Genomic DNA, 20,647 nt, shown 5'->3' with positions numbered 1-20,647 from the left:
CTGAGCTAGATGGATCAATGGTCTGACTCGGTATATGGCAGGTTCCTATGTCCTAAGATGGGCAAATGGTTAGCTGTGTGTAGTTTCTGCAAAGGTGATGTTTGGAATAGGTACCATGTATTTGCCATACAATCTCAAATAGTAAAACAGCAAGCAAGAGATAAGTACCATGTATTTAATTTTTATCCGTTTTCTTCTTTCTGTGCACTAGGGTTCTTAAAAAAGAACACTAGGGACACATTAGAGGAAACTTGGTTTAATAAAAATGAAGATGGTTATTGTGCAGTAGAAGGACCCTTAGAGAAAAAAACTGGTTGTTCAGACTAAATTACTCAGTGAGTAGTCCAATTAAAATTAATGGGACAAGTTAGTAATGACATCTAATTCCCATCCATTCCCCATCTTTCTTGGTTTGCTAAAAGTGTTGTTTTAAGAGGCCCCATATAGCGTTCTACAAGAACATATCTCAGAGGAGATTAGAAGAAGAACATATCTCAGAGGAGCTTTCCTCTCTTCCCCACAAGCTTCAGTATTTTAAACACTTAAAATTTAGCATTCTGTACCTGTATTGCAAAGGCATGCTAAGATGAGGAGTTATAATTTGTTATAGTTCTTCATAAGATCTGCATCATTCTGCACACTAGATAATTTCCTAGAATTTGTTAGTAGAGATGTGTAAACGGTCTTGCTAAATCAAGTCAAGGGCAGTGGTCCCTCAATAATTTTCTTCATCTCTGTGCAGAATGATTTTTGTTCTGGGTGGCAGTATCAAGGCACTGTGTGCGCACATGCATACAGAGTGGGACCTTCCTAATTCAACCTGAGCGGGATCTAAAATTAACTGAGCGGACATCAGAAAACGCCTTAGAAGGAACAGTAGTCAAAAGTATCTACCCCAGCTCCCTTCCGCCCCCACCCACAAAGGGCAGTACAATGTTTCTGGAACCTCACAAGAAAGGCATGACGGCCATGCTCTTTTGCTGTTGACGGTCCCAAGTATCTGATACTTGGATGGAGGTCTACTGCTTCTGAACATGGAAGTTCATGTACTGTAGAAAAGGGACATCGGAAGAGATATCAGGGTTGGGACTGTGTCATACAATTTTTCAGTTGAGCTTCCAGTTTATTCTGTTGATAGCTACAAACTTGCAGAGAAGCTTGTAAGCTTAAGCATAGGATTGCATCCCAATATTCACCTGGAAACATTTTGGGGGTGAAAGTGGCATTGTAGGGTGGAAAGCAGGGCTGCTCAACTTTGGCCCTCCTACAACTCCCATAATCCATGACTATTGGCCACTGTTTTTGGGGATTATGGGAGTTGTAGTCCAGAAACATCTGGAGGGTAAAAGTTGAGCAGACTTGATGGAAAGCCTTGAAATTTTTCCTAGGGGGAAAAACAAAGCATGATACCCTTTTCACTCTTCCCCCACCATGTTCAGCAAATTGTTTCCCTTCACTGCTGCTTCTTTGATTCTGTCTCTTCCCCTTCCGCCCGCCGCTGTCTTCTTGGGTCTATGCTTCCAATCAGGCAGGGATCATGTAATAAAGCATTGTGTAGCACAAAGTCAGCAATATGGATATGGGCAAGATACTAGGAACCACACTTTTTTTGCTTTGGTTACCAAGGCCAGCCAAATGTTGTGTACTCATACTTATGCAGTTATCACAAAGCCAGCTTGAAGTGAGAGCAGGAAGAATTTCAGTTTGGCTCAAGCTTATTCAACTACTGTTTGCATCTGTGGAGTGTGACTTGGACCTCAGACCTTCAGCCTTGAATTCTAGCTCAAAAAATTTAATGACATTTTCTGAACAGTGTAGCTGAGAACTATGTTAAGACAGAAAAAAATATAGTGGCAATACATTCTGGTAGTAAAAAATAATGAAATTAAGTGTTGGAATTAGAAGGAACATAGAACGTTTTTCTTCTGTGCCATCATCAGCAAATACTGTAGATAACTTATCTTTACTTGACAGTAGTTAATGAATCACGTACAGAAGAAGCTTTACCTGTGGATGAAATTGTTCTCTCCCAATTTTTTCATAGTTGCAGTTTTCTTATACATTTCCACTATATGTACAATATACTTTTCAAATCTTCATTTTTAAAGGAATTGTTTGAACATTAATTTCCAGAGCATTATTGAATACCATCAAGGGAGGAAAGGTTGTTTTTGAATAAGACAGGGAGCCTTCTTGAAATTCTATTTTGGTTAATAGATCATTTTAAGAAGGGTAGGACTATTTCATCAGTTTATTACAGCAGTTCTATCTAATATTCATTAGCTGTATTTGCTGGAGAAACATTGTATGCCTCTTATTTTTTTGGAAAGTTTGAAAACAAAGGTGGTGTGGGGAATGCTTTGATGTCCTTTATACAATACAAATCCTCAACATGTTATAGGAAAATAAGTTACATGTGCGTTAATAACACCCTTTTCTACTCTTGTATTGCAGAGCTTTTAATAAGGATCCTCTGATGTTCTGAACTCCTAACTGGATCTTCTGATATCAAAACTGAGAGAGAGTACATTGGAACCAACATGTAGCACATGGCTGTTGCACCATCAGACTTGCTGCTTCAAGTCAAGGCTTTTTTCTTCTAAAACTCAATGTGCATTCAGTAGTGAATGAATCATTTTAGGACTTTTTGTTTCTTAGATGCTGAATAAGTTTTAACTATAAATTGGATTTCACGTGGTGTGGGTTAAGCTGAGGAACCATGAGTAGTAATCTTGGAAAAGAAAAAGATTGTAAAGAGAAGGACCCCAAAGTATCTTCAGCAAAAGAGAGGGAGAAAGAGGCCAAGGCTTCTGGTGGATTTGGGAAAGAAAGCAAAGAGAGGGAGCTCAAGACCAAAGGGAAAGAAGCCAAAGATGGGAAGAAGGACTCCAGCGGCGCACAGCCAGGTGTGGCGTTTTCAGTGGACAATACAATAAAACGACCTAATCCAGCTCCAGGTGCTCGCAAAAAATCCAGCAATGCCGAAGTGATCAAAGAACTAAACAAATGTCGGGAAGAAAACTCAGTGCGCTTGGACTTGGCCAAAAGGTCAATACACCTGCTCCCATCATCTGTCAAAGAGCTAACACAGTTGACTGAACTTTATTTATATAGTAACAAACTGCAGTCATTGCCAGCTGAGGTGGGCTGCCTTGTTAATCTGGTGACACTGGCCCTGAGTGAGAACTCGCTTACCAGCCTGCCTGACTCTCTTGATAACTTGAAGCAACTTCGCATGGTTGATCTACGGCATAACAAACTTAGAGAAATTCCTCCAGTGGTGTATAGGCTAACCTCCCTTACCACACTTTATCTACGCTTTAATCGTATCACAGCTGTGGAAAAGGATATCAAAAACTTGTCAATGCTCACCATGCTCAGCATACGGGAGAACAAAATCAAACAACTGCCTGCAGAAATTGGTAAGATAACATTTGAAATTTCTGTACAAAATTCTGAAATGCAAGTGAGCGTGCAAAGGCAAGTATTGATATACCTCCTCCCTGTTAGGGTTGATATTGTATGTCTGGATTTTAACCGTAGATTGAAGAACTGTTACCAGTGTCCTGGACATAGCCATTAGATTTCTAAAGCACTGGGCTATACATTAAAATGCTCTTTGTAAAGAACTGTGTTTTTCATTAGTTTGCACCCACTGTTTCACAAATTTATTCATCCTGAGTAGGAACCATGGGATGGACTCTGTTTTGTCTAGGAACCTGTTTCTCCAGGTTTCAACCACAAGCAGAGTCTCATACTCCTAGAAAAGAGAGCGTTTCTCCTTGCCTTCCCTGACTCATAGAAAGGCATTTAGGTAGGTGTGGGCTTGGAAGGAGAGACTAAAGGCCTTTTTGGCTTATAGTCAGGTAAGGTTCTCACTAATGGATGTTAAAGGTTGTATATCCATGCTGCTGCAGATTTAAGGAGTAATATGGCTTTGGTAATCATTCCTAAAAGGTATATCTGAAAGCAGAAGCCATTAGGAGTACTTTCTGGTTAAGAACTGGATATAAACAGCTCCTTGAATGATGACAATTTCAGTGTGAACTATTAGTTGTTAATAAATATGTCTGTAGTAATCATTTAATAAATATGATACTGAGTTGTATGTCAACACTTTTCCTCCAAGAATGGAAACTTGCTTAAGTAGCAAAAATTCATGACTAATACCTCAGATATAAATCTGAATAGATGAAATGTGTATTAAAAGCGCACACACACACACCCCGATGTTTCAGTGGCTGACATCCTGATCCTCCATGATGTGTTCCCAGTCTTACAAAGTGCTTCCAGAGCGTGAAGAGTGCTCTGGAGTATTAGGCCTCTTGTACAACAGCACAAGTGCAGGAGGACAAGGGTGTGTGCAAGGGCTGCTGCCCACACGCTCCACTTACATGCAGTCCTCATTAGTCAGGATGTCAGCCACTTATTTTGTTTTGTAAATCTATAAATTGCCAGTTGATATTGGAGAATTTTCCAACTTAAAAGTCAAAATGATGAAAAGTACTCCATTTCAGGAGGACACTAGTCAGTGGTATCAATCTAGTTGGTTGAGATTTAGAGAACACTTTCAGTGCTTTTGCACATTAGAACAATAGTAAAAGGGGTAGAAGATCGAATATAAAAACTTCAAGCATCATACAGAGTGAAAGTTCATGCAGTAAATTCAGTACAACTTAAATTTCCCCTGAATAATTTGTCCAGCTAACCTAGGACAAGAAGTTAAGATTGGCCCCTGCCCCTACAGGGGGTACCCACCTTCCTGTCTTCACCCTGCCATGTCTTGGCTAAAGAAGAACTATAAGGACATGGTGAAAACGAAATCAGTCTTGGCACTCTCTCACTCCTATGCAAATAATATCACCCAGTCCCCATGCATGAGAGTGAAGAGGCAGCTGTTACCCAGCCAACATCCCTCTCCTCTTGGAGGCCTGGGGACAGTTGTCCCACCTTGTTCAATTATAGCTACCTTCCTGTGTTGGAGCATGAGCCTTTGTGGCCACTTTGATAAATTTTGGGAGATGCTTTTGAGGAAGATACTGGAAACATACATAGGAGTCTAGAAGACGGCCTTCTGCTGTTTCTGTTGGAGAAGTACTAGAATTTTTTTTTTAGCCGCCCCATAATAGATTATTCTCTGTGCAGCTCACAACACATTAAAAACATCCAATAAAATCACATAAAACACAAAGCAAACACGTAACAAAAGCAAAATATAATACAAAACCATTAAACATTTTAAAAATCAATTTTAAAAATAAAAATTTAAAAATCAAATTTAAAAAGCATGAGTGGACAGAAAGATCTTTACCTGCCATCTAAAAGAACAAACTGATGGTGCCAGGTAAATCGTACTGGGGAGGCTGTTTCATAAACAGGGTGCCATCACTGAAAAGGCCCTTTCCTAGTGCCCACCCACTTCATCTTGTTTGGCAGGTGCACTTGGGCCAGGGCCTCCCAAAAAGACTTATGGGGCAAGGTGCTCTCTCTCGGGTAACCTGGTCCTGAGTCATTAAGGGCTCTAAACATTAAAATTTTGTACCAACTGCAGTTTCCGGACCATTTCCAAAAACAGCCCCACATACAGTGCATTGCAGTTATCTGAGCGGGAGGTTACCAGAGCATAGGTGACTATGGCCAAATTATCTCTATCCAGGTAATGTCACAGTTGGTGTATCAGCCAAAGCTGATAAAAGGCGGTCAGAGTCACAGAGGCCACTTGGGCCTCTAGCAACAATACTGGATTGATGAGCACCCATGGACTGCAAACCTGGTCCTTCAGGGGGAGTGCAGCCCCATCTAGAACAGGCTGAACATCAGTCACTTGGGCAGAGGAACCACCGACCAACAGTTATTAGGGGTGTGCAAATTGACTCACCATCAAATCAATTCTGGTCGAATCGGGCAATTCGCAGATTCAATCTAGAATCAAATCACCCTCAAAAGAGAGGTCTTTTGGATTGAGTCGCAGCATGATCACCCTCATCCTGTCCACTACTGCATCCAGGCACCGATTCAGGACAGTTACTGAATCACCTGCGTCTGATGGAAAAAGAGAGATATGACTGATAGGGGTGTGCATGAATTAAAATCTGTGATTTAATTTGAGGTCGAATTGGATTGCAGACCCCTTGAATTGATTTTTCAAAAGCAACCAGATTGGCTGCCTGCCTCAACAAATCAGTCCCGAATCACCCAAATTTAGGTGATTCACGTGCCATTTTGAGGTCCATTTGGTTGGGAAAATGTGTCATCTTGATATAAAATAGTTGCCACTATCTTCCCTTGAGATTAGCTCTTACTCTGTTCAGGTCTTCACTATGTCTTTCAATCCTTTGCTTTGTATTTAGATATCTTTTAAAAATTGCTCTCAGTGGGGTAATAGATGACATGATGCCCACCATGGCTCCAGAGGATGCCGCCAAAGAAGATTGGTTGTTTTTCTCCTCTCTAAGCTGTTTAGTCTTTTGTTTGTTTGTTTTACATTTTATATCCCGCTCTTCCTCCAAGGAGTCCAGAGCGGTATACTACATACAGTACTTAGGTTTCTTTTCACAACAACCCTGTGAAGTAGGTTAGGCTTCACAGGTTAGATGTCTTTGTGTCATCCTATGGTTAATATGGAAAGTCCTGCTAGCAGTGATTGCTGAGAATTATGCATTCCCTAAAGAAAACAGTGGACATCTCTAAGGTAGATTCAACCTATAGTCAGTATATCTCTAGGAAATCTTCCATTCCCTTGATGCTTCAACTATGAAGAACATGATAGAAAAATGTAAAATGTTAGTGACTCAGAGACCAAGCATGAGAATTATAAACAACCAGGGGGGAGTGTCTCTGACTGAATTCAAGGCATTCCTAGAATCTGAACTTTATTTAGGCTTACCTTATATTTTCCCCTTTTCTATTGTTTTGCTGTTATAATACACATCAAATTGATTTGTATGATTACAAGCCAACCAAGAAGCAAGGAGATCACAGCCAATCAGAAGCCAGTGTCAAAAACTGGAAAACAGCCCGTCAAAATGGCACTCGGAACACTCAAAACATTTTGAGCTAGTTCTGTCAGAGCAACCAGCTCACCCAGTTCTGATGGAATATTCTGGGGATTTGCGTTCCATTCCAAGTTTAGAACTGAATGCAAATCGTGTTCCATGCATATCCCTAGTTCAAATCCTCCCAAGTAATACAATAGAAAAAACCAAGGGCAAGGTTAGATACTGTACTTCAAAAAAATATTAAATTAGAGCTGGTTGGGGAAAGGGTAGCAAACTGAAAGAAAGAAAATGATTAACAAGAGAAGCTTAGGTGTGAAAACCTTCAAATTATGTCCTTAAGGATAGGATAGGATTTTTAGTGCTGAGGGATCTTGTCGAGGTAGGCTACTGTGCCCCAGAACTACATATGTGGACATCTCCTGCCTCCGTTTCAACCATATGGCAAGAATACGAATACGAGTATTTATATACCTCTTTTCAACCAAAGTTCCCAAAGTGGTTTACATACAGAAATTAATTAATTAATTAAATGGCTGCCTGTCCCCAAAGGGCTCAAAGAAACATAAGAAAGACACCAGCAACGGCCACTGCAGGGATGCTGTGCTGGGATTGGATAGGGCCAGTTGCTCTCTCCCTGCTAAATAATGAGAATCACCACTTTTAAAAGGTGCCTCTTAGCTCAGTTAGCAGGGGTCTAGAGAATGGTACATAAGAACAGTCCTGCTGGATCAGACCCAAGGCCTATCTAGTTTCTGACAGTGGCCCACCAGATGCCTCTGGGGAGCCCACAGGCAAGAGGTGAGGGCATGCCCTCTCTTCTGCTGCTGCTCCCCGGAAACTGGTATTGAGAGGCATCTTGTCTTTGAGGCTGGAGGTGGCCTACAGTCCCCAGACTAGTAGACAGTGATAAATCTGTCCTCCATGAATTTGTCTAAGCCCCTTTTAATGCCATCCAGGCTTGTGGCCATCACCACATCCCATGACAGAATTCCACAGTTTGATTTTGCACTGTGTGAAAAAGTATTTTCTTTGGTTGGCCCTAGATTTCCTGGCCTTCAGTTTTATGGAATGACCCCTGATTCTAATGTTGTGAGAGAGGGAGAAAAAATTCTCTGTCCACTCTCTCTACTCCATGCAAAATTTTATAAACCTCTACTATATCTCTTTGTAGTTTCCTCTTTTCCAAACTAAAAAAACTAAATGATGTAGCCTTGCCTCATGAAGAAGGTGCTCCAGGTCCTCATAAGGTAGTAGATGTTGTGAAAAAATGTATTGCTTAAACAAAAGTTCTCAAAGTGGTTTACATAGACTTGAGGTATGATTGCTGGACAGTGGTTCTGCATAACCCAGAAGCAGTAAGAGAGTGTGCAAAGTGGCTGCCTTGCTGTGAACCCACATGCCTAAATTGAGAAAGGTTAGGAGAATTTTCTCATTCCATTCTGCTGAATTATGGAACTAGCAGAAATGCTTTTGCTAGCTTCAAAGCCCAGCATGTTATGAGAAAATCTGTCTCCCATTTTGGAGAGGGGACTAGAAGGATTTTTGATGCTGCTGAGCTTTTGCGGGAGACACTCACTGCTTCTGCCTGTGCCAAAACCTAGTGTGACATGAGCCTCCCCTCCTGTAAGTTCTCTGCATTTGCAGAGAACTTTGGAATTATTTAGTGGTGACCACAAAGTATGGCTGACTAGAAACCAAACAAAACCAAAACCTGTGGACCCCTAATCAAAATTCATTAGATTGTAGTTATTTGTTTAGCAGTCCACAATAGAAATGAAGGTTTGGTCTCTCTAGCATAATGGCATTTTCAGGATCACAGGGCATACTGTGTATTTAAGATTGCTTTGTAATATCTTTGTAATATCTGGATGTTAGTTTTTTGAAAATCTTTTTGATTATAAATTTGAGTTTTAAAATCTTAAATACACTTATGGACACAATACATTTTTTTCTGCAGGCAGGAAACCTTGTAAGGAATTGATATATGCCATTGCTATAAAAATACATATAGTTCATTGTTGGCACTGGATAATAAGCAGCAGTCTGTTTATTACTACTAAAAAATTATCTGGGATTGGACATTGTGCTCAAATTGTCCAGATCTACTCAATAATAAAAGCTATCAACTGCTAGAAAACTTTTGAAAGGAGAGGACAGGTTTGGAAAAATGGCAAAGAACCTCTAGAGATGCTAATTGAAGCAAAATTTAACAATTGCTAATATTCATAATGTCCTTTTCTTTAACCCAGTAAAAGCTCTCTAGCCTTTCCATCTGGTATCTGGTGCAGGATTTATCATGATGTAAAGGATTTTAGAATTTTTGATCTGTTTTAAGCAGAGAACACAGCTAGTCAGGAGAGTTAATCCAGCAAGGAAAAAATCTATATTACATCTCATGTTTGCAAGCCTACATTTTGTTCAAGTAAATTGTGATAGGAAGAAATTCAAATCTCTGTTCATATTTACTGTCTCTGTCTTTGAAGTATACTTGATATGATGCCGATGATTTTCTTTTTGTAGAGCTATATTCATCTACTATTTAGAGCATTTTCTTTTAAATTCTGGATAAAAGCCATGTCATCTGTTCTCTCATTTGTGGCTGAAATTCAGTCTTTTAGATGAGTCAAATATAGAATTTCTAGCCCTGGGAGAAGTAATTGGTATCAAACACCAATGTGAGGCTGCACAGTTGTGGAGTGTGTATGTGAATGTATGTATTACATACTTACTAGCTGAACCCGGCGCAGACTATCTGTGCCTCTAGTCCCCCCGCTTTCTCCCCCGCAAGCCCACCTGCCAGTCCCTGCTTTCTCCCGCCCGTCTCCGCTTTCTCCCCTCCCCCCGCGGCTTTTCTCTTCCCTCATCTGCCCGCCGCTGCTGCCGCTTCCCCCCCATCCGCCCACCGCTTTTTTCTCCCCCGCCACCTCATCTGCCCGCTGGCCCGCCACCGTCGCTGCTACCACTTTCTTCCCCCTCTCCTTGCTCCTCACTCGGCTGGGCTGCCATTATTAATGCCGGAACTCTCGCAGCATGTTGCAAGAGTTCTGCCGCCAAATCCTGGGCACACATGCCAGCTAGGAGAATTAAATATATTGATACCAAACCTATATATTATTCTTATCTCATTCTTCTTGTTAACCTTATGGAACTTTAATTTTGTTTACTCTTCCACTTCCTCTTCAGTTGTATGATTAGTATTTTTATCAACTCAGTGCTGTGTGATGGGGACTTTGTATGCAATAGGATTTATTTATTTATTTTGCCAAACACCCTTCACCACATTGCATGAGGTTTTTAAAACCAACTTGTTTGGTGTTGATCCCTTAAGTTGGGGTTTGTTTGTTTTTTAAATGCTTACAGTGAAATAATGAGCTGAACAAAATTTACAATGGAAGGATGTTAAAAGCAACACAGTATACTTCATTCATCCCTGAGAATACTGGAAAAATGGAGTAGCTCTGTGTATTTGTGGGTTTACGCTTTTGCAATTTCCTTGAGTTCTACTAGATGCTTTCCTAGGAGTATTATAGGGAAGACAATAAATAGGAGATTCTTCCCTCCCTAAATGAAAATGTTATAATATAAAGTAACTTATTTGTATTTACACTTGGGAGAAAGTATATGTTAATTTTGGAATTCTGGGAAACCTTGGAAATAGCCTTTTGCAATATTTTCAGTATATGAAAAAAGTGCTTGTTTTTTGTGTCAAGTGAACTTTTCTTTCATTAGATGTATTTTTGTAGGGTTCAGTTAGAGGAAACAGAATGCCTAAATCAACTCAACATTTTCAGTTTGACCATGAGTAAAGATGGAAGACTTAATTGGTATTTTTGTCAGGGTTTTACCTTTTTTTTTGCAGTCCTAAACAGTTTATAATCCCTGTTAAAGGTAAAGTGTGCTGTCAAGTCGTTGTTGACTCATGGCAACCACAGAGCCCTGTGGATGTCTTTGGTAGAATAAGCCATCATAATTTGATTATATTATGAAATCTAAACCAACTGCAAACAATAATCATATTAATGGAAGAGTTTATGTATATTGAAGGAAGAGTTTTACAAAGGAACTCTTAAATTGGGACGAACTGGTTTTTAGGTGTTTAATCTAGTGAAAACTGCCCCTATAAATATGTGAACTCGCATAGTTTCAGGATTGTGTGTTCAGTGAGCTGGCCATAACAGCAGCTGATTTAGCACAAAAACAGTGGGAAGATGAGAAAAATACAGATTTTTCTAGTGAGAAGAATATTTGAATCATGCGACTATTAATTTAAAACATTACGTAAGGCAGAAATCTGAAAGTGGGGGTTGGGATTAAGAGTTCTTGCTTGGTACTTGGGAGTAGAAGTAAGAGCCAGCGTGGTGTAGTGGTTAGAGTGTTGGACTAGGTCCGGGGAGACCTGAGTTCAAATCCCCATTCAACCATGATACTTTCTGGGTGACTCTGGGCCAGTCACTTCTCTCTCAGCCTAACCTACTCCACAGGGTTGTTGTGAGGAGAAACTTAAGTATGTAGTACACTGCTCTGGGCTCCTTGGAGGAAGAGCGGGATATAAAATGTAGATGATAATAATAAAAGTTAAGGGCAGTCAGGAAAGGTGGGAGAACCTGACAGAGAGGTGAGCTGGTCATGGCACAGATATCATCTATGAAAACCTGACTTTGAGGCTGGTCTAATGGTCTTTGAGTGAAATCGATTCAGATTCTAGCATGGAGATTTATGGTACTTTCAGTCATTAGCGATACCTTTTTGTATCTGCATTCAGTGTGTAGTTCTAGGCAGAATGATTTTTCATAATATATTTTGGTGCCCTTTCAGGTGAATTGTGTAACCTCATAACGCTGGATGTAGCACACAATCAGCTTGAGCATCTTCCAAAGGAGATTGGAAATTGCACGCAGATCACCAAACTTGACCTACAGCACAATGAACTGTTGGACCTCCCAGACAGTATAGGTAAGTAAAGGCATGGTTAAAGATTTCTTACTTCCAGTATGTAAATCTTTGGTTAAACAAAATTAAAAATAATTTGCACTTGGTCTGCAACTATGTAAATAAAAAGAGTAAAATCCATTATATGCACTTGGACTATTGACTGGTTATGGTAAAGGACACTTTAAATTTTAGTTTTAAAATAGTTCAGTTGGTTCAAGGCACTAAGAAGTCATTTCAAATATTGTTTTCCTACATCAAAAATCACTTATTTGTAACAGAAATTGTGTAACATGTACTAGGGATGTGCAAACCGGTTCGAATTTGAACTGGTTCGGTTCGAAGGTTCAAACTCGGACCAAACAGGGCATTGCATTGGCAATGCTGGTCCGAGTTAGAACCGATCAAGCCAGGTTTGGTTCGAGCCAGTTCAAAGGTTCTAGAGGCCATTGTAGATGATGTCCTCCATTTTGTGTGACTTGTGTTCCTTGATTTCATTGGCTGAGCTCTTGCTTCCCTGATTGGCTAGATGAGTTTGGCTCTCTGGTGGGCTCTGTACTGTGCCAGTCCTTGAGAACTGGCACCCTATTGGTCAGGGGGGAGGGCAAAGCTGGGGTCTCCCAAAGGAGGAAGTTTCAAATCCTATTTAAAGCCAAGCCTCTGGCCTAGCAAAATCACTCTGGCTGCAGTGTTCTTTGGCTTCCTTCTGGCCTGCTGCAGCTATTGCTGGTGTAGTGAGAGTCTGTTTGGCAGACTGCTGTGTTTTTGTTCCCAGTTCTCCCTTCTGCCTGTTTTTCTGCCCCCTTTCCCCCCTAATGTGACTGGGTGTGTATTTGTTCTGCTGCTTTTATTTTTTTGCCCCCTGAGTGAATGAGTGAGTGTCTGTCTGTCTGTCTGTCTGTCTCTCTCTCTCTCTCTCTCTCTCTCTCTCTCTCTCTCTCTCTCTCTTCTACCCTCTCCTCTGGACCAGGGGGGCCCAGGCCCTTTGGCCTGAGGCCTCTCTCTGGCCCATTTCCCTAACCCAGTCCCCACTTCCTTCGCTCTTTTGCTTTTGGTAGCTGCTGCTTTTAAATCTGTTGGCTGAATTGAGACAGTGATAGAGAGTCGTCCTCCTCAGCTCAGCAGCCACTACCAGTTGTTTTAATTTTATTCTGGGTTCTTGTTGAGGGGCAGGGTTCCTTGTTTTTTCTGGAGCAGGTAATTTTCTTTGTAAATCCTTTTCTTGCTGTGCTTAGCACACTGCTTGCTCCAGAGTCCAGCATCTCTGTCCTCCCCTTTCCTTCCCTTCCCTCCCACACGTCTCCATCCCCACAGCCTTTCCCCCTCACCAGCCTTTTTATTTATTTACTCAATGTTTTTACTTTTAATTGGGGTTTTTTTGATGGGTGAAATGGCTGGAAAGCTTTTCATTCTGTCCTACCCTTGCCTGGCCTATGCCTGCCCACTTGCACTGTGCCAGCCTGCCACTGGTCTGGAATTCCTTCATTTTTCTCCTGACCAGATCTCCAGGACAATGAGGGGGGATAAATGATTACTTTTTGTTGTCCCTTCCCCCTTTTAGTGTTCCTTAAAAAGGGCCTCCTTTTGTGTTTGGGTGTGGGGAAGTATATTTTCTGTGTTTTTTCTTTACGGGTTGTTTTTTGTTTTCACAGATTGTTTCTTGTTTTTACAGGTTCTCCCTTAGTTGCTCCCCCCCCCTTGTGTATTTTACTGCATTGTTCTTTTTATTGTATTGTATTGTTGTGTGTGGAGTGGGTGGGTAGGCTTGTTTTTAAAAGGGTTTTCTTTAAATAGGGTTTCTTTTTTTAAAAAGGGTTTCCCCCAAAAGGTTTTTTTAAAAAAGGTCCCCCCCCCATAGGCTTTTTAAAAAGGTCCTCCGCCCAATAGGCTATTTTTATTTTAAATCTCTCCATATTTTTTTTAACATTTCCCCAACTTAAAAAAAAAAGCCCCCAAGGTCTTCGGGAATGTCTGAGTGCCATGTGGTGAGCAAAGCTCACAGCAGGGTGGCAGGCAGAGGTGGGAGGGATCCCCAAGCTGGTGCGTGAGGCGGGGGGGGGCAGGGGCGTAGCAAGGTTGGAGTGGGCCCAGAGACAAGATTTTAAATGCCCCCCCCCCTCACTGAAGCTCAGCTCATGAAGTAAAAACATCTTAAATGAGGCTGAATAAATGAGAGCCAGTGTGGTGTAGTGGTTAGAGTGCTGGACTAGGACCGGGGAGAGCCGAGTTCAAATCCCCATTCAGCCATGAGACTTGCTGAGTGACTCTGGGCCAGTCACTTTTCTCTCAGCCTAACCTACTTCACAGGGTTGTTGTGAGGAGAAACGCAAGTATGTAGTACACCGCTCTGGGCTCCTTGGAGGAAGAGCGGGATATAAATGTAAAAATAAAAAATAAATAAAAATAGTGGTAACAAAAAGCACAGTAAAATATCTATCTGTCTGTCTGTCTATCTCACCTATGTGCCACAATAGAACATCATCCTAAATTATTTTTTAAAAGGTTTTGTAAATTGTGGGCGATGCAAGTCATTTAATGGTACTAGAGAAAGACATGCTGTTCTGGTAGCTCCAGGTCTTAACACTCGCATCAGTTTTGGAGGATGATTACAACTGAAGGAAGCCTGGGCGGGTGTGCAGCTGGGGGAGTCAGTCATGTGACTTGCCTCTGGACCCCCCCCCAGGCAGTGGGCCCCCAGACAACTGTCTCCCCTTGCCCTATTATAGTTACACCCCTGGGGGGGGCAGAGAAGACACCATCCTGGGGTCCCACAGATCCCCATTGGCTAATTATTTGGCCCAGGTGAGGTGGTGGTACGAAGGTTCCCTATCTGGAGGAGCCTGCTGCCGCCGAGCCCAGGTCCTGGAGCATTGGCGGGTCCATCGGGTGGTGAACTGCTGGGGCTGGTGCCCAGTGCAGAGCCTGGTGGTGCGGGGGGCTCTCTTGACAGGGAAGCTCCTTCTGTGGGGGGAGTGGAGGGCAGGCGCTTGGTGGCTGGCAGTGCAGCCAGATTTTCCCTCCTCCTTGTGGCCCCTCCAACATACCTCTTGCCTCTCAGTAGGGGGCTCCTTGATAATACCCAGGTCATTGCGGAGTCCAGTGCTGGGTCCTCCCAGTCTGGCTCCGAGGGGGGAGGGTCTGCTGCTGATGTGGAGAAGGTGCCCCCTCCTCCAGTGAAGCCAGGTCCTCCTCCTCCTGTGCAGGATGGAGGTGGGGTGGGTGATGGCGGTGGGCGAGCACCAGCAGACCCCCAGGTCCACCATCGCCCAAGATGGTGCCCAGGGTGTCGGAGGCCACCCTGAGCAGTGATGTTTGGCGGCATTTTGAAGTCCCTCAAGATGCCCCAACCGCTGCTTGCTGTGTCCACTGCAGGGCACAGGTCAGTCGGGACAAGGATGCGAAGCATCTGGGGATGACTTCTATGTACCGACACATGCGATGGTGTCACCCAGATTTCCTTGACTCTGCTGGCAATACTAGTGTGCCTCGTGTGCCTGTGACTAGCACTGACAAGGGAGGTGCGCCAACTTCCATGAAGCAGGGCATGCTGCCTGTCAAGCGGTGGACGCTGCCGGCGGGCAAGAAGCGCCCTGGTCACGTGGACCCATGTCTCCTCACCCGTCTCATAGGGGAGATGATGGCCACTGACAACCAGCCTTTTCAGGTGGCCGATTCATTGAGAGAACTTATAAACAGCAAGTCCAAACACAAATTGGATTTTTGATGGCTGTATGAGTTCTCTCAATGAATCCCTATGAAGATCTTTACACCTACACACACAGAGAGAGAGACAGACAGACAGACAGAAAGACATATACCAGAGAAGTTACTCTGATAAGGATAGACTTGTTAAAAGGACAGTAACTGAAAAAATTTCTTGGGGGAAAAACTATGAAGTCCACCAGCTTGGGACTGTCTGGGGGGAGTTGTGACACAACCCACCATGCTCCCAGAACCACTTTGGGGTACCCTGGAATCCCCCAAAGGGAGGAATAGGGTTGCCTCAAGTGCCCATTATTCCCTATGGGAGAAATGCAAAAATTGGAAAAATCTTGAAAAATTCATTAAAAATTATAGGAGTGTCCAATTGTTTTGGTGTTCAGTGGGTGGTTGGCACCCCGGGGTGCCTACCAGCCATCCTGGTTTTGTGCCCCTAGGTACTCTACATAGGGAGTAATGGGTCAGTTTGAGTCTCCATTATACCCTATGTAGAACCGGTTAGAACCGGGTTTGAATTCGAACTGAACCAGGGGTGGAGTTCAAGCAAAACCAAACCTACCCACCCTGGTTCGAAGCTGGTTTGAATTCGAACCAAACAGGTGAAGCCGGTTTTGTGCGCATCCTTAACATGTATACCATGATACTGTATGTGATGATTACAAACGTGTGTAGTTCTCTATAGCTATGCATCTTGGAAAACTGAAGCCATTTCCTACACATGAATTTCTCATGTCATATGAATTCATGTTTTTTCTTACATGGAATTCTTTTAAATGGAATTCTAAGATGGATATCTGCGTTTTGTCACATTTATTAAGAAGCTTTAGGTGTGGGGTGTGTGGGGGGACTCAACAGCAACAAAATAAAGCAACTTCCATAAGGGCTGCAATAGGGGGTAGAGCTGAAGTTAAGACAGACCTTGACAATTTTTTTTTGGCTGTAGAAGCTATCTGCAAAATTTAGGAGTCAACCTCCCTTCTGCTCCAAGGTGTAGTAGACTTGCTGCTTGCCCGCAGCAATACCCACCGCTTCCGTGTGTGTGTGTGTACTGGTGGTGGTGGCAGATTCACTACTTACCCCCATCAATGCCCTTCACTTTGAGGGGCAGGGTGGGCAGACTCACTGTCTTGGTCGCCCCCATCTTGCTTGCTCATTCTCCTGGTTGTGTCCATCCGACTCTGGCAGGCGCTGGATGGATGCGTGAGAAGGAGTGAACAAGCAAGGAGGGACCATGTTGTGTTCTCTTCCTGGTTGTAACTCAACCAGGAGGAAGAGAGGGAGAACCTGCCCACACTTTGCTTGTTCAGGCTTCCTGGCCATGTTGATCTATTGTCTGGTCCAGGTGCCTCACTTTTGAGGTGCCATGGTGAGCGGATGCCTGGGAATTTTTGAGCCCTGATGTTTTGAGATACCTTAGTGCACAAGTGGCAGGAGGAGAAAGATGGAGTAGAAAGCGAGGAAGTTATGGAATTGTTTTTTTTTTTTAATTTGCTTAGTGGAACTGCATAGATAAAGTGCTGCTTCTATTTTTGGAGTGTGTGGGAACAAAGATCCTCAGATATGCATCTTCAGGAGGTACAGTGGTCTGCAGAGGGAAGGGTAGATGGATGAAAATTGCTCCTCTGTAATAGTGCTAGTGCAGCAGTAATCTGAATGTCAACCAGAGGGTCTATGTAGAATTATAATTTCTTCAAATACCAATGCAGTAATTTGTATTCTGTACTGTGGGTGTTGAAATTTTCTTCTGGTCTCAAAAAAACTTAAATGCAGGAAAACTTAAAGATCTGGAAGTGATCCGTTGTCATCATGAGAAATGATTTACTGTGCCTGCTCAGGGACTTTCCGGATGGATTAACTAGCTCCTCTCTGGTGCCCCTCCCTGCCGTTCATGTGCTCAGTGCCCTCCTTTCTTCAGCAGTTGGGCACTATTTTAATTCAGTTTCTTTCCAACCACTGCTGCATTGAGACCTGTGGGTTGTCGCTCCTCAGTTAGTGGGGGGGGGGAATGCTTCATTTCAGACAAACTTTACTGTGCTTATTGATCTGCGGACTGTAAGTTGACTACTCTTTGTTTTCTGGACATTGGACTTGGTTGCTTGGACTTCTTTCGGCTTTGCCATTAGAATGGAGGAAGCAGGGAATAAAAAGGCTACCTTTAAATGTTGCTCTCAGTGTAGAGCAAAATAACCTTCTACTGATGAGCGTGACCTTTGTTTGCTGTGCTTGGGTGAACAACATGCTCCTACTGCCTGTAGGATTTGTAGATCATTTACAAAACAAACTTCGAAGAATTGACCATTGCACCTCAGGGCGGCATTGTATGGAGACGCATTGCTGATGCTGAGGCTGGAGTCGACATCTAGATCGACGTCCATGGGCTCTAGATCGATGTCCATGGGCTCATTACTGAGATCAGCATTGACGGCTTCAGTGTTGGAGTCAGGGTCTGTGCATGCACAGATGCAAACCCTGGCAGCTGATCCTGAAGAGATTGTCTTTAAGAAGCCTAAGAGTTCTGATGCTGGGCATAAAAAACACAAATGGCACCATGTGTCTTCAGACTCTGATTCTGACTCTCTGCTACTGAAGAAATACAAGTCGAAGACACCGCGTTCATTGCGATCGAGGACTCCCTCGCCTTCAACCGTTCAGCATTGAGATGCATCGACATTGATAAGCTCTTTGATACCGAAGCCTTTGACATCGAGGGATTCCATGGGCTCCACCAGACTTCCATCACGTCCATCAACATCGGCGCCCTTATCAACCTCTTCTTTGATCTCAATGCCTGTCACATTGTCCACCGCGTCGGTATCAACAGTCCATTATCTGTATGGGTGGGGGGCATATTGTGGAAGTAACCAAACTCAAGGCTTGTGGACAGTGCAACCACAAAGGATGCACATCAACTTCCTGGAACTGATGGCAGCGTTTGTGGCTTTGAAGTCCTTTGCACCACTGATACAGGGCTCAGGTGTACAACTACAAATGGACAATACTACAGCAATTGCCTATGTCAGTAGTCGGGGAGGCATGGTTTCATGTTCACTATGTGTTCTAAGCACACAAATCTGGAATTGGTGCATATCCGAAATGTATTTCTGATTGCCATCTGCATCAAGAGTGTACTCCTTGTGAGTACATCTGGCTGCTATTTCAGCTAAGCACAAGGGTTGGCAGGGCAGGACTGCCTTCTCTCATCCTCGATGCAAGAAGTTTTTGTGTGGCATCAATAATCTTTACCTTCCTATATGCCACCCAGCTGAACAGTGGAGTCTGTCCCTAGTGCTGTCTTCACTAATGGAACTGCATTTTGAGCTGCTTCATAAAGTGAGTTTGTGATATTTTGATGCTCAAGATCGCGTTCCTGATTGCCATAGCTACTGCCATCGTGTAAGTGAACTGGCAGCTTTACGGGCAGATGCACTGTATACGCAGTTCTTCCTCAACTAAGTGGTTATGTGTACTGATCCATCTTTCTTACTGAAAGTGGTGCCCAATTTCCACTTGAACCAAAACATGGTTATTTCAGGAGCCTGAAATGTGACTGGAGCAGACCGTACATGCATTAGATGTCAGGCAGTGCCTTCTCTATTACCTACAGAAGACAAAAGACTTTCGGTGTACGAAGATTATCTTTGTCTTGTTTAAAGGCAAGAACAAAGGCGTGTCATTTTTGAGCCAGAGGCTCTCTCATTGGTTGGTAGAGCTCATATTCTTGGCTTACAAATTACAAAATCAACAGCCACTGAAGGTTGTAAAGGCATACTCCACGAGAGCATATGTGATTTCTGCTGCACACCTTTCTGGACTTTGTTCCAAGGATTTGTGTGTATCTGCTACCTGGACTACACATACCTTTCATAAAGATCTATGGCATAGACTTGCGTATGGCTGCAGAAGCTAAGTTTGGAAGAGAAGTACTGAAGAGAGTTCTGGAGTAGTGGAGTTGGTGGCTGCACCCTCGTCCAAAGGGGGAGAAGCTATATAGTCACCCATTTCTCATGATGACAAAGGATCACTTCCATATAAACAGGTTGCTTACCTGTAACTTATGATCTGGAGGTGACCTGTTGTCAGTCATGAGATCTACCCGTACCTCCCCGCTGCAGCTTTCTAAAGGTGAAGATACTTACCTGTTTGGACAGTTTGTTGGTCATGTCTGGGATCATCTGAGCGTCAGGCACTCTGCAAGAAACTGAATTAAAATGGTGCCCAACTGCCGAGAAAAGGAAGGCACTAAGCCCATGTGCGGCAGGGAGGGGCGCCAGAGAGGAGCTAATCCATCTGGAAGGTTCCTGTGCAAGCGCAGTAACTCACTTCTCATGACTGACAACAGAACACCTCCAGATCACAAGTTACAAGTAAGAAACCTGTTTTGTTTATAGATTCTCTCTTTGAACTGAAAACATGGAAATTGTTGGTTAAGGTGCCTACCTTAACTTCCATGCCATGTAAACTCATTCTGTATCTCTGAACTGTTCAGATCAGTTCAAAACAAACACTTAAAATTGCTATAGCTTGGCTACTTTTCATTATGCTACTTGGTCAGGTTATGCCCCTCACCAGGGAGATTCTCTGTGCTGAATGTGATGCCAATGAAAGGAACAAATGTGCTTGATTTTAAAATGAACAAAGTTTCAGGACTTTGTAATAACAGAACACTGAAATAACAAGATACTTTAAACTGTTGTTGTTCATATAGCTCCATAATTGAAGTTGTTCATATAGCTCCATAATTTCCATGATAGATTCCAATGCTGTAACACACATGGTTCATAAGTTTCAGATGCAAAGCAGGCAGAATTAGTAGGTTGGCTAGTTTCAAGATCTCTCATATGATTGTATAGAAGGGCCTCTTTCCTATGTAACTAATTCTGAATGTCATCCACTCAAAGTTAAACACTGTTTGGGCCAGTTTAGATGTAATGCTATACCATAGTTTAGCGCTATAAGAATGAGCTGAGGTGAGCCCCATGCTTCCTCTTCTCTTCCATCAG

The 20,647-nt window shown here is 42.9% G+C and overlaps 1 protein-coding gene across 10 annotated transcripts in view; it reads left to right on the top strand.

Moving 5' to 3' along the window:
- Window positions 1–20,647, top strand: part of SHOC2 (SHOC2 leucine rich repeat scaffold protein) — a 112,626-nt gene that overhangs the window by 47,363 nt on the left and 44,616 nt on the right. For all 10 annotated transcript variants that reach the window (XM_053308629.1, XM_053308628.1, XM_053308634.1 and 7 more), the window contains 2 exons: window positions 2,455–3,422; window positions 11,814–11,951. In XM_053308629.1, the coding sequence (XP_053164604.1) occupies window positions 2,720–3,422; window positions 11,814–11,951 (841 nt within the window). In that variant the 5' untranslated portion in view covers window positions 2,455–2,719. The remainder of the gene's footprint in view (window positions 1–2,454; window positions 3,423–11,813; window positions 11,952–20,647) is intronic.

This window comes from Hemicordylus capensis, chromosome 3 (assembly GCF_027244095.1).
Source record: "Hemicordylus capensis ecotype Gifberg chromosome 3, rHemCap1.1.pri, whole genome shotgun sequence".
Lineage (NCBI taxonomy): Eukaryota > Metazoa > Chordata > Lepidosauria > Squamata > Cordylidae > Hemicordylus > Hemicordylus capensis.
This window is presented reverse-complemented; position numbering and strand designations above follow the sequence as displayed.